Source organism: Drosophila rhopaloa, unplaced genomic scaffold (genome assembly GCF_018152115.1).
Source record: "Drosophila rhopaloa isolate 14029-0021.01 unplaced genomic scaffold, ASM1815211v1 contig_155, whole genome shotgun sequence".
NCBI lineage: Eukaryota > Metazoa > Arthropoda > Insecta > Diptera > Drosophilidae > Drosophila > Drosophila rhopaloa.
Window position 1 is genome coordinate 11,893,222 of NW_025335034.1, and position 14,133 is coordinate 11,907,354.

A 14,133-nucleotide genomic window follows, 5' to 3' on the forward strand; every position below is an offset into this window, starting at 1 on the left:
GCAAGGGTATAAAAAAGATTAGCTATACGTAATCATTTTCATTTTTTTACCCTTGCAGTGTGTTTGTAAAGTTAGGAAATTGGGATTCTCTATCGGTTTTATTTTTGGCCAATCAATTCGACCCACCAAATTTCATAAGGATCGGCCGACTATATCCTACATCTGCCATATAACTGAACGATTGGAAATGCCATAACTTTGGTGTTTTTAAAGTTAGGAAGTTGGGTTTTTTATGAGTGTTAAGAATGCATCATATGAATAGTTTTGGAGAATATAAATTACAGAATATTCTGCATGGGTATATCAACTTCGGCTCCGCTCGAAGTTAGCTTTTCTTTCTTGTTATACCCTTGCAGAGGGTTTTATAATTTTGGTCAAAAGTGTGCAACGCAGTGAAGGAGACATCTCCGACCCTATAAAGTATATATATTCTTGATCAGGATCACCTCCTGAGTTGATATAGCCATGTCCGTCTGTCCGTCTGTCTGTCTGTTTCTACGCCAACTTGTCTCTCAGTTTTAAAGATATCAAATTGAAACTTTGCACACACCCTTCTTTCCTTTGCACGCAGTATATATGTCGGAACGGCCGGGATCGGCCGACTATATCCTATAGTTGCCATATAACTGATTGATCGGACATGCCATAACTTTGATGTTTGTAAAATTAGGAAGCTGGGATTTTCTATGGGTTTTATATTTGGTTAATCAATCCGACCTACCAAATTTCATAAGGATCGGCCGACTATATCCTATAGCTGTCATATAACTGAACTATTGGAAATGCCATAACTTTGGTGTTTTTAAAGTTAGGAAGTTCGGATTCTGCAAGGGTATATCAACTTCGGCTCCGCCCGAAGCTAACTTTCCTTTCTTGTTTTTAAATAGCGGTTATAGTATGTAGTTGTCTGAATGGCAACAACTTCTACCCTGAGCAAGGTATACATAAACAAGAAAGAAAAGCTAACTTCGGGCGGAGCCGAAGTTGAAATACCCTTGCAGAATATTCTGTATATTATATTCTCCAAAATTATTCATATGATGCATTCTTAACACTCATAAAAATGCCAACTTCCTAACTTTAAAAACACCAAAGTTATGGCATTTTCGATCAATCAGTTATATGGCGGTTATAGGATATAGTCGGCCGATCCTTATGACATTTGGTAGGTCGGATTGCATAGAGTCTATGCATAGAGTAAGACACTATGTATATAGAGGTTTCATTTGCTCTGCCCGCGCTCTCGAGTGACTTTGCTAGTAATGCCACGTAGGGGAAAAACGGAAAAAAAGAGTGTTTTTCATTTGTTCGATCGAACTGGAATCGAGTCCCATGGTGAATACCTATTGCTGCACTGGTCGCTCTTTTTCCTAAGGATTGGTGCGAAAACTCCCCATACTATTGCTTGTGCTTCGCACATGTTAGGGATGGTGAGAAACAGAAGTTAGAAGAAGTTTGCTTCGAACATAGCTCTCAGCAGAGCTTTGTCAAAGGCCCGGGCAGAGCAAATGAAACCTCTATATAGTTTCTTACTCTATCTTTTATGTTTCTGCGACTGAACGACCGAACTCGAGTAATGAGCGCGCGAGCGTCAAAATGAGAATAAGAATGAGATCGAAACAAACCCGAAGGCACAACCCGGGGCCTGCCGCTACCAGCTGTGGGTCCTCCCGCTTTGAAACTTTTGTGACCATTTTCGTTGTATGAAATGACCAGTCTATATGTTGTATGGTTAGTGGTAGAACTCAGACGATGTACAATAAATGTCGTTAGCTGGCTTCCCAGCATTGATCGCCCTCTGTCATTTTTCTGGATTGGTGCCAATTTCTGTAAACCAGCATTTGAATACGTACAAGCTAGCTAACATACAGAATTATAGGAGCCATTTACCAAATTAAGAAAAATCTTAGATTGAACAAATTTGTAACTGCCTAATACATTTTTTCATTTTAATAATGCAGCTGAATTATTTTTTAATACATATATGTACAAATAACATACTCAGAGCGAAAGATCTGACCCCTTCTTATCTTGAAGACAGGACACTCTAATTATGTTTAGGAAAGTTAAAAAAAAAGAATAGTACCTTTTATACATTTCGTAAGTGCATAAAAATGCGTTCGTTTCAAACTGCAATCGTTTGATTGCGAATTAGTATAAAATAATATAAGAAAAACAGGTCTAAAAACTGTAAAAAAAAATCGAATTATACTTTTTACTGATATTGAAAATTAATAAAATTTAGGGTCCAAAACAATAAAAATAAAATAATATATCTCCTTTTAGGCGCTAAGGCGAAAAATCAACCCCCGATCTAATGCATAAAATCGAGGGTAAATTTTAAATTTTGAGGGAAACCTTCGTTTAGAATTGTTGCAACTGATCGAAGAAAAGCTTGCTCTGGTTTGGTGTCCCGCAGTTCGGGGGTAAAGTTTAAGCACCTTACTTAGTCGCCTTTAATATATCATTTTTTAGTATGTTATATAATAATACCTACTTAATACTGTTTTTTTGCTATTATCCCTAAAAATTTATAAAATGTACAAAAGATCTGTTTAACTGTAAAAACAGAGTTTCAGACGAAAGATAAAACTAATTTTGACTACTTAGGCACAAATATTATTTATTCTGGTTGTGTTGAAGAGGAAAAAAGAACCTATTCAAGCTAAAAGGTGCCTGACAATCGGACGCTTCTATTTCGGTCCAAGTCCTTTGGGACTCCTGCAAGAATATTTCCACGTTTCAAAGTACAGATTTTAACTATTATTTTTAAATATAAAAAACGATACAATAGTTTTAAGTATAATCTAGTAAGAAGTTAGACTAGATAGTTCATAAGCTGTCATTCTATGTCGTTTTAAGCATGTGAAATAATGGGCTCAAATGGCTAACTTCTTGCGTGCATTAGAAGACTAATATGCGTCCAAAGACATACAACGCAAACTTTTTTCTTTGCAAAAATCATCACTTTTGAACCAAAAGGGATAATCAAATAATTTATGGTTAACAATTTGTATTTTTAATGTTTTGGTTTTAATGTTAAAAACTATTTAAACACAAAAAGTGATCAAATTTTTAAAGCCATATTTTTTTGACTTAACTCTTCTTTGCAGCTTTAAACATTCAAGATCATTTCTAATCTTTTAACGATTTGATGTTCCTGTTATGGAAACAAAATGGTGTTTCAGATCGACACGTGCACGTTTTCTGATATTGGGGCTTAAATTCATGCCCCGGCTGATAATGATGTATTTTACGCAATCTGCGTACGTTGGCCTGATTATTGGGCAAAGTTTGGTCTGGGCTTGCAGGTATTAAAAACGTTATTTGAACATTTAGATCAAAATAATTGTCAGTCAAAACATAAAATTTCTTTTTAAAAATGTTGCCTCAAAAAGTTAAAATTGCAAACTAACGCAGCTTGAACTATCCAAATATAAAGAAGAATACTCAAAGAACATATTGTGGATTTTATTATTATTTTATTTTTTTTATTTTATTTTATTATTATTTTATTTTCCATCAAAGTTCCAAAATAGTTAAACAATGAACGGTTGGCAAATAGTATTATTAAATAACGGACTAATTTACCTAAAAATTGCGTGTTTAAACGGACCGAGTATCGGTAAACTTAAAAGTTGGCTTGCCATCGTTAAAGTATTTCCTGAGGGACTAGTTTGCATAGTTTTAAAGCTATCTGCTTGAAACTTTCCCAAAAGTTGTCTTTCTATTGCAGGTAGTATATAAGTCGGAACGAGCCGGATTGGGCGACTATATCATATAGCTGCCATATATCTGAACGATCCGAAATGCCATAACTTTGGTGTTTTTAAAGTTAAGAAGTTCGGATTTTCTATGGGTTTTATTTTTGTCAAATCAATCCGACCTACCAAATTTCATAAGTATCGGCCGACTATATCCTATAGCTGCCATATAACTGAACGATCGGAAATGCCATAACTTTGGTGTTTTTAAAGCTAGGAGGTTGGGATTTTTTATGAGTTTTATTTTTGGGCAACCGATCCGATTTTGGAGAACATAATTTACAGAATATTCTGCAAGGGTATATCAACTTCGGCCCCGCCCGAAGTTAGCTTTCCTTTCTTGTTTAAATTTCTTTCGATTTATTTTGTTATAAAATAAATATAAAAGTAAATATGTTAGTACTTAAACTTTTTCAAAATTCTTTCTCCTTTACCATGTGCCGTTTTAGCTTTCTTATTGCCACGTTAGTTTTTCAAATGACAAATATTTTCAAATTAGTCGGTACAAATATCAAACTGCAAAACAAAAACCAAAAACAAGAGAGAACGCTATAGTCGGGTGCCCCGACTATCAGATACCCGTTACTCAGGTAAAGGGAGTGCGAGGGAGATGGAGATAGAAACTTTGATCACGCATAACTTTTTAACGAATGGTCCGATTTGAAAAATTTCTTCTACATTTCGATAGGTATTGATAAACACAATAAAACTGCATTTTTACTTTTCCGAAATATTTAAATTTTTAAAATCGTATATTAGCGATTGTGGGCGTTAAAGGGGGCGTGGCACCATTTTGAAACAAACTTGCGCTGCGTAGGAACTCCTAGAATCTGCTTGCAAAATGCCAATCTTCTAGCTTTTATAGTTTCCGAGATCTCAGCGTTCATACGGACGGACAGACGGACAGACGGACAGACGGACATGGCTATATCGACTCGGCTAGTGACCCTGATCAAGAATATATATACTTTATAGGGTCGGAAACGCTTCCTTCTAGCTGTTACATACTTTTGCACGAATACAATATACCCTTTTACTCTACGAGTAACGGGTATAAAAATAAAAGAAAATAAATAAACTCAACACAAAAGTCATATTTTTCAACGCAGTGAAGGAGACATTTTCGACCCTATAAAGTATAAGTATTCTTGATCAGCATCACCAGGAGAGTCCGTCCGTTTCTACGCAAACTAGTCTCTCAGTTTTAAAGCTATCTGACTCAAAACTTACGCAATTGTATTTTTATGTGCGCACGTAGATAAAGTTTAAAAACGACACTGATAGGACCATAGTCCTATAGCGCTCAACCGATTAGAGCTTAAAACTATTTTTTTTTAACTATTTGACTGAATAACTTTAAAAATAATGTCCAAGCAAATAAATACATTTTGTAAGACATCTTGACAAAAGAGATTAGAGGGATCGAGCCTGGTGAGGTAAGCCAAAGATTGTCTTGAATTCTTGGCTAGCTATTCCTAATGGAAATTCGTAGCAGACGAAAAAGGTCAATTTCTTTGGAAAATGCCCCTCGTAGGTAGAGATCCACCGAACTCTTTGAGTCCGAAGCCGGTACATAGTTGTCATCCTAGCTTTTAAATGCAGTACAGAGGTATTTGAAGAACTGATCCTTAGCAGTTTTTTTGTTTTTTTATAGTCCACAATTTCTACTTCAAAGTTTCAAATCTACAGTAAAAAGCTTATTTTCTTTATTTAAACTTACATAAATAACATTTCAGAGATTTGGCAGTTGTCCAAAAGTTATAAGTAGTAACAGTTAAAAAACTGCTTTGGAAATTTTTCCTTTTTCCTTTTTAATCTATATATTATATATAACAAGAAAGGAAAGCTAACTTTGGGCGGAGCCGAAGTTGATATACCCTTGCAGAATATTATGTACATTATATTCTCCAAAATTATTCATATGATGCATTCTTAATACTCAAAAAAAATCCCAACTTCCTAACTTTAAAAACACCAAAGTTATGGCATTTTCAATCGTTCAGTTATATGGCAGCTATAGGATATAGTGGGCCGATCCTTATGAAATTTAATAGGTCGGATTGATTGGCCAAAAATAAAACCCATAGAAAATTCCAACTTCCTAACTTAACAAACACCAAAGTTATGGCATTTCCGATAAATCAGTTATATGGCAGCTATAGGATATAGTCGGCCGATCCCATTCCGACATATATACTGCGTGGAAAGGAAAGAAGGGTGTGTGCAAAGTTTCAGTTCGATATCTTTAAAACTGAGAGACTAGTTTGCGCAGAAACAGACAGACGGACAGACGGACAGACAGACGGTCATGGCTATATCAACTCAGGAGGTGATCCTGATCAAGAATATATATACTTTATAGGGTCGGAGATGTCTCCTTCACTGCGTTGCACACTTTTGACCAAAATTATAATACCCTCTGCAAGGGTATAAAAATGGTGCAAAAAATGTACGCCATCGCAAAACAAGAGAACGGTTGGGGCGATTTGGCTCAAATTTTTTTCAGTTGTTTGTAATTACCAGAAGAAGGTTAATACATAAGAAAATTTTGGGAAAACCTGCCGGAAAAGTCGCTATCGGCTCAAGAGATGTATTCATTGTTGTACATAAAACTGTTAAAACAGCAGTCTTTGGAAATAATGCCTTCATTGTTGTACATAAAACTGTAAAAAATCGAGTCAACGAAACATTGCCAAAGTTTTAATTGGAAATAATGCATGCTTTTAGATCAAGACTTGGACGTCGTTCACGCAATGCGATACATTCTCAGAATGTCCGCAATAATCGAACGCAAGACGTTCGTGCTGAAATAAATGCATCGGCACGTGCCCGAATTGCACAGACCACCTCAAGCCCGACAAAATCTGAATAGAAGACCAGCCGCAAATGAAAACTTGAATCGCGCTGCATTCGCATACAATTCCGAAACACCCTACAAAGATCATAGCTGCGTTGTTATTGGTTCATTTTTTTATCGTATGTCAGCATTGCAATGCACTGAAGTTTCGATTGGAAACCCCCGGCTTATGCTGTGCAGGTGGGAAAATTAAATTGCCCGTTTTAGCTCATCCACCAGAGCCATTGTATTCGCTACTATATGGAAATTCATCCCAATCAAACAGTTTCCTAAAGCTTGCACAAAAATATAACGGATGCTTTAAAATTACGTCATTTGGAGCCGAGGTTGTTTATCAACCAGGCTACAATCCGAGTTATAAGGTAATGGCGTCCCTTTATTATCAAAATGAACAACTCTCATTTTTTTCAAAATTACATCCCAACATTCAGATTCAAGGGCAAATTCACTATCGAGCGGGCGCTTTGTTACCACCACCAAACACAGATCATAAATTCCTTCAGATCATTGGTAATTCGGAAGATGAACTAAATCAGCGTTGTGCAATTTTCACTGCAACTAAACGTGAAATTATACAACAATTGCAATATCTTTTACATGAGCGTAATGAATTGGTCAGATTGTTCAAAACCGCATTGGATACAATGCATTCTGACGACCACAAAATCATTATCAGCGCTGACAAAAGGCCCACTGGAAGCCATGCAAGATAATTTAATGCTCCCACTATTAATGAAGTCGCAGTGGTGATTGTTGGCGAGAATGTGGAATCACGCGATATTGTTCTCAAGCGACGGGATGATGGCCAATTGCAGGGAGTTTATGAGACTCATCGGTCATATGATGCACTTCAAAACCCGTTGATGTTCTGTCGTGGAGAAGATGGGTATCACTTTAACATAAAGATGGTCAATCCAACGACAGGTTTGTTTACAAGTCATCACTTCTTTTTGATTCTACAACTAAGTTTTAATTTAAATTTTAGGAGATGAAACGAATAAGGTCAGCTCTATGAATATTTATGCGTATCGATTGATGATTCGACTAGATGTTGACAATCATCTGTTGAGATACCGCCGTTTGTTTCAACAGTACTGTGTCGACATGTACGTCAAAGTAGAAACGGAGCGTCTCAATTTCATTCGTTTCAATCAGTCGAAGTTGCGCTCAGACGAGTACATCCTCTTGCGTGACGCCATCGCTACTGAAGGACACGCGGCCAAAATCGGTTGTTTGGCCATTCTCCCAGCTACTTATGTTCGATTATTTCAGCCGAAATACCAGATAAACAAACTGATCCCGGGCTGCATTCCATTGTGACAACAAGCATGATCCATGGCCCTTGCGGAGTCCACAACCCAGAATCAGTATGCATGGATAACGGAAACTGCACAAAACCATTTCCCAGTGGACAGGATGTATATCCATTGATCCGAATGCAAACGATGAGGTAACGAGGCCAATTGGCGGTTATTTTCATTCCCGATTCATTAACGTCACCCGACTGTCGTGCACTTATCTGTTCACTTGGAGAACGGCCAGCGTGTCTACTTTACGGACGCGAACGCAGCGCAAAGAGCAGAACGGAGAACAACGAAGAATAAGGACGTAGATAGTTTGAATTTCGTTATTCAAAGTCAAATCGCTGGAGAACTGCATTCATACAGATCCGTTGACTGCGTGACCGACGAGGATGAAGCGACCAACTATCCGAAGGAATTTTGGAACTCACAGGTGTGCCAGGAACTCCGCCGCATAATTTGCAACTGAAAGTGGGATCAATTTATATAATGCTGCGGAATCTAAATCATCCGAGATTATGCAACGGTACGCGGTTGTCCGTTAAAAATCTGATGAACAACGTGATTCCTGCGGCGATTATTAAGGGGTTATATACCTTTTTTTTTTTAAAAACAAAAATTTTTTTTTGCTGAATCCTAAAGTATATCCCCTAGAGAACATTTTCCCAAATTTTCATAGAGATTCGAATAATAGTTCGATAGGAAATCAGCGTTTCTCTGCTCGACTTCAATTGTTGCATATACTCAACGTAAAACTTTGAATGCGATTATCTCAAAGTCGTGTTTTTCCAAAAGTGCCTTTGCTGTGACCGCGATTGCACAAGAACCATTTGATCGATCTACTTCAATTTTTTTTTTAATTATTCGTAATGATTGTGCCGAGTTCGTGAACGATTCGGTTTTTATGTGCCAATTTTGATTTTGCAGATCAGAATTTTTTAATAACATTTTTAGAACTCGAAAAATCAACTTTTTGGAAAAATTGTTACTGCATGCAGAAAATACCAAATAATCTTGAAAATAATCATTCACGAACTGGAAATAATACTATACTAATACAAATTTTTTGGTTTTTTGATTTCAGTTGACCTGCTGGACTTCCATCGTGGTCACCGCAAGCCGCTATACAAAAAAAGGGTTCCGAGAAAATTGCCATAACTTCGTAAATTATTTATATTTTTTTCAAAAACAAACGCTTGTTGTTTCGATAAAAACATGTACTATCAATAAATAATAACTTCAGTGTCATAAAATAATTGCTACACACCTGAAAAAAATTCAAAGTTCCCTCAATTTTTTCGCTCAAAAAGGTATATAACCCCTTAAGGGCAAATTTAAAGGAGGAAGTTCTTATCCCCCGAATTCCGATTATTCCAACAGATCTTCCATTCCAATTCAAGAGGATTCAGTTCCCAGTTCGATTGGCATTTGCGATGACAATCAATAAATCGCAAGGCCAATTGTTGGATGTCTGCGGGATTAATCTGGAATATCAATGTTTTTCACATGGGCAGTTATACATAGCCTGTTCGCGTGTGGGAAAGCCGTCATCATTATTTATATTTGCACCGGATAACAAAAGAAACATGAGAGAACGCTATAGTCGGGTGCCCCGACTATCAGATACCCGTTACTCAGGTAGAGGGAGTGCGAGGGAGATGGAGATAGAAACTTTGATCACGCATAACTTTTTAACGAATGGTCCGATTTGAAAAATTTCTTCTACATTTCGATAGGTATTGATAAACACAATAAAACTGCATTTTTACTTTTCCGAAATATTTAAATTTTTAAAATCGTATATTAGCGATTGTGGGCGTTAAAGGGGGCGTGGCACCTTTTTTAAACAAACTTGCGCTGCGTAGGAACTCCTAGAATCTGCATGCAAAATGCCAATCTTCTAGCTTTTATAGTTTCCGAGATCTCAGCGTTCATACGGACGGACAGACAGACGGACAGACGGACAGACGGACAGACGGACATGGCTATATCGACTCGGCTAGTGACCCTGATCAATAATATATATACTTTATAGGGTCGGAAACGCTTCCTTCTACCTGTTACATACTTTTGCACGAATACAATATACCCTTTTACTCTACGAGTAACGGGTATAAAAATATTGTTTATCACATCGATCAGTGGAGATTTCGAGTCAAATAAATTTTTATGAAATTTGAATTACCAGTGTTTTATTATTACTCTGGGATTATATGAAGTCGTGAAATAGGGGCGAGACAAAGTTCGCCGGGTGCTCTAGTATAGTCTTTCGGACCCTAGTCGGATCTTAAGGGAGGCTTAAAGGAGGCCATCTTGGACTTAAAGTTGGTAAGAGAAATCGGATAAGGTCAAAAAGGCGAATGTAATGTTTTGAACAAAGCGCTTTTTCGGTGGAATCGTCTGAGAAAAGTGTGATGAGCGAATTTTTAAAATATATGTTTCTGCAAAGTAAAAAAAAATAAAACAAATGAATTGTGTAAAAAAACATTAAAAAGTATTAAAAAAGGTTAAGAGGGAACAACAAAAATTTTGAATGAAATTCGAGTCAAGAGCAGGTACGAGCAAAAAAGACTCAAAATATTTTCTTGAATATCGTAAATGGCCAGGTTATATGCCTTGTATTTGTATGAGAGCGAGAGCAGCAAGCATACACGAAAATAAGTAAATCAGGAGCCACAGTCGTTTTTATACCCTTGCAGAGGGTATTATAATTTCAGACAAAAGTTTGCAACGCAGTGAAGGAGACATGTTCGACCCTGCAAAGTATATATATTCTTGATCAGCATCACCAGGAGAGTCGATCTAGCCATGTCCGTCTGTCCATCCGTCCGTTTCTACGCAAACTAGTCCCTCAGTTTTAAAGCCATCTGCTTGAAACTTTCCCAAAAGTTGTCTTTCTATTGCAGGTAGTATATAAGTCGTAACGAGCCGGATCGGGCGACTATATTATATAGTTCCCATAGGAAAAATCGAAAAAAAATTTTAAAAGTATAACTTTGTTGTTTTAAATTTTTTTTTGATACTATGGAATTTATCAAAATATTTCTTTGAGATATAGTAAATATTTACAATATCAGAATTACGCTATTAGTTTTCTCTTAATCGGACCACAATATCAATATAGGTGCCATAGAAACGATGGCGAAATGCAGGGCAAAATCGACATAGCTTCATTGTTTTTTGTATATATAATAGGCATACAAATCGAAACGTAGTCGTTTTTTAATAACTGCAAGGTTATATGCTTCCTTTCTTGTTTAAATAATGATAATATGCAAATTAATAGATTGTAATACTTATAACCTTTAAAACATAAAAAATAACAAACCAAAATATTATTTATGGTTTTTACATATTTTTCCTATTTATTATTATTATATTTAGCGTCAATATTTAAACCCCAAACCGAATGAGTTTGTAATTGTATATTCCCGAAGGAGAAAAATGTACAATTAATGATTATACCCGTTACTCGTAGAGTAAATCGCTTATACACGATTTTAAAAATTTAAATATTTCGGAAAAGTAAAAATGCAGTTTTATTGTGTTTATCAATACCTATCGAAATGTAGAAGAAATTTTTCAAATCGGACCATTCGTTAAAAAGTTATGCGTGATCAAAATTTCTATCTCCATCTCCCTCGCACTCCCTTTACCTGAGTAACGGGTATCTGATAGTCGGGGCACCCGACTATAGCGTTCTCTCTTGTTTAATAATATTATTATAATTATGGTGATTGACAAAATATTTAAAAAAAAATGTGTACACATTGCCGAAGTCTTTTACATATCTGTTCACTCACTTATGTTAGTCGATCAGAGGAATAGAACAAATATCAAATTTTAGGACATGAAACATTTATTTTGCGGGAAGTTATTATAAGCTGATGATTACTGGGGCCGCGGATGCTGCTTTTCTCAGTTGTGGTGTTGGCACTGCAATTCGGCTGATAGCCCGTATTTATTTTGAATAGAAATTTCTGATAACAACATTTTGCGACCAAAAATAAAATGTCTTTGTGGACAACAAGGTTATTTTCTTTGTTAAAGCGGAGCGGAGGAGAACATTTTAAAAAGTGTATTTTTTGCCCTTCGATCGGGCATTCTCTCATTCCCGGCTGTGGTTTTAGCTCTTTCCCGTTTTTCACTTCCCAGGGGCTTTTCCAAAAGAAACATGTTGCGGCAACACTGTGATTTGCGTACAGACTCGTGTCAGTATGTTTCAGGTGGGCCAGTCTGTCGTGCGCAGTGGATACGTTTACATCTTAGCCAAGACCGCAGCCGTGATCGAAGACCCAAGGCGCCTGGCAGTTGACTTCGCTCCGTAAGTGGCGTTTTGGCGAGTCTGTATCAGCATCGTCGCAAATGCCGTTGACACCAAAACTTTCGTTTCTACGTTACCGCCTTTTTTGGCAACAACCGTGGAGTTTTCGAAAAAATTTTAAAAGTGTCCGCGAGTCAATGATCGCCGTGCCCGCATTATATTTCCGCTTTCTTCTTGCTACCCTTCCTGCCCCGGTTTGGGCAATATTTATTTATTGTTTTGGGGTCCCGGCAATATAAGAGTTTTCCGTGCAATGTAGATGGCGCAAAGACTACATATGTATGAATGTGTCGATATGCATTTGTGCATATACAGTGACGAACTTAATTATTGGCACAGCAAGCATGTTGAACTTAAAGGCTATTTTTCTTTATCTAATATACTGATATTTTAATGAAGAAAAATATTTTCAGATATCATTAATTTACTGTTCAATACAAGAGACTTCTTTAATTTATGTTTTATAAATAATTTAATAAAAATAAAAACAAAAAAAATGGACCAAATTTCCCTGAACTAAATTATTGGCACACTTGGGTTTTAATGAACTATTTTGTTAAAACCATGAATCGGCCAGTGTGCCTTGCATTTTGCAACGACGTGGGTTCTTTACAATGCTGCTAAGGGATCCGAAAAATGGCTTCTGGGCATCCGTTCCTTAATCTTGACATTCGATTTGCCTTGATCCTGCTAATTAAATTTTAATTTTTGGACACATGCGGTTGATTGAACTTTTACATTGTAAAGTCAAACCACTTTTCCTTTATTTTAAGGCAGTAAAATAATTTTAGCTATAAAATTAATCATTATACCATTAAAAGTATAGAAGTTTTAACAAAATAATTCATTAAAACCCAAATGTGCCAATAACTTAGTTCAAGGAAATTTTTTTCCTTTTTTTGGTTTTTTATTTTTATTACATTATTTATAAAAGATAAATTAATGAAGTCACTTGTATTTAACAGTAAATTAATGATTATATCTAAAAATATTTTTATACCCGTTACTCGTAGAGTAAAAGGGTATATTGTATTCGTGCAAAAGTATGTAACAGCTAGAAGGAAGCGTTTCCGACCCTATAAAGTATATATATTCTTGATCAGGATCACTAGCCGAGTCGATCTAGCCATGTCCGTCTGTCCGTCTGTCCGTCTGTCTGTCTGTCTGTCCGTATGAACGCTGAGATCTCGGAAACTATAAAAGCTAGAATATTGGCATTTTGCATGTAGATTTTAGAAGTTCCTACGCAGCGCAAGTTTGTTTCAAAATGGTGCCACGCCCCCTTTAACGCCCACAATCGCTCATATACGATTTTAAAAATTTAAATATTTCGGAAAAGTAAAAATGCAGTTTTATTGTGTTTATCAATACCTATCGAAATGTAGAAAACAATTTTCAAATCGGACCATTCGTTAAAAAGTTATGCGTGATCAAAGTTTCTATCTCCATCTCCCTCGCACTCCCTTTAGCTGAATAACGGGTATCTGATAGTCGGGGCACCCGACTATAGCGTTCTCTCTTGTTCTTCTTTAAAATATCAGCATATTAGATAAAGGAAAATAGCCTTTAAGTGCAACATGCTTGCTGTGGCAATAATTAAGTTTGCCACTGTACATATATGTATATACATATGTTTATGGATAACAAAATATTTCTTTATGGCCGTATGGATATTAAAGATTTCCTTTTTCTTAAACAAAATTAACCCGCCTGACGTACCCAATTTTGCACTTTTTGCTTAAGAAGTTGTATGGGGTAAATGTAACATTAAAATAAGTTTAAAAAACTTTTGTTGTGTTAAGGCTGTTCCTTGTATGTATAACATTAAAGAGTGTCAAGGGTTAAAAAACGAGATAAGAAGTCTTAAAAAAGTTTTTAGCTACTTAT

At 36.2% G+C, this 14,133-nt stretch overlaps 1 protein-coding gene across 1 annotated transcript; it reads left to right on the forward strand.

Moving 5' to 3' along the window:
- Window positions 1-7,156: 7,156 nt before the first annotated feature.
- Window positions 7,157-7,941, forward strand: LOC123037276. Its single transcript, XM_044457340.1, has 2 exons — window positions 7,157-7,545; window positions 7,607-7,941. The coding sequence occupies exons 1-2, from the start codon at window positions 7,485-7,487 to the stop codon at window positions 7,939-7,941; spliced, it is 396 nt and encodes a 131-aa protein (XP_044313275.1). The 5' UTR covers window positions 7,157-7,484.
- The last annotated feature ends 6,192 nt before the right edge of the window (window positions 7,942-14,133 follow it).

Bases quoted from the DNA above. Each gene is read 5' to 3' on its own strand.
- LOC123037276 (XM_044457340.1), top strand. From the start codon at position 7,485: ATGTTCTGTCGTGGAGAAGATGGGTATCACTTTAACATAAAGATGGTC. The intron at 7,546-7,606 runs GTTTGTTTACAA...TTTAAATTTTAG, and splicing joins GATGGTCAATCCAACGACAG to GAGATGAAACGAATAAGGTC.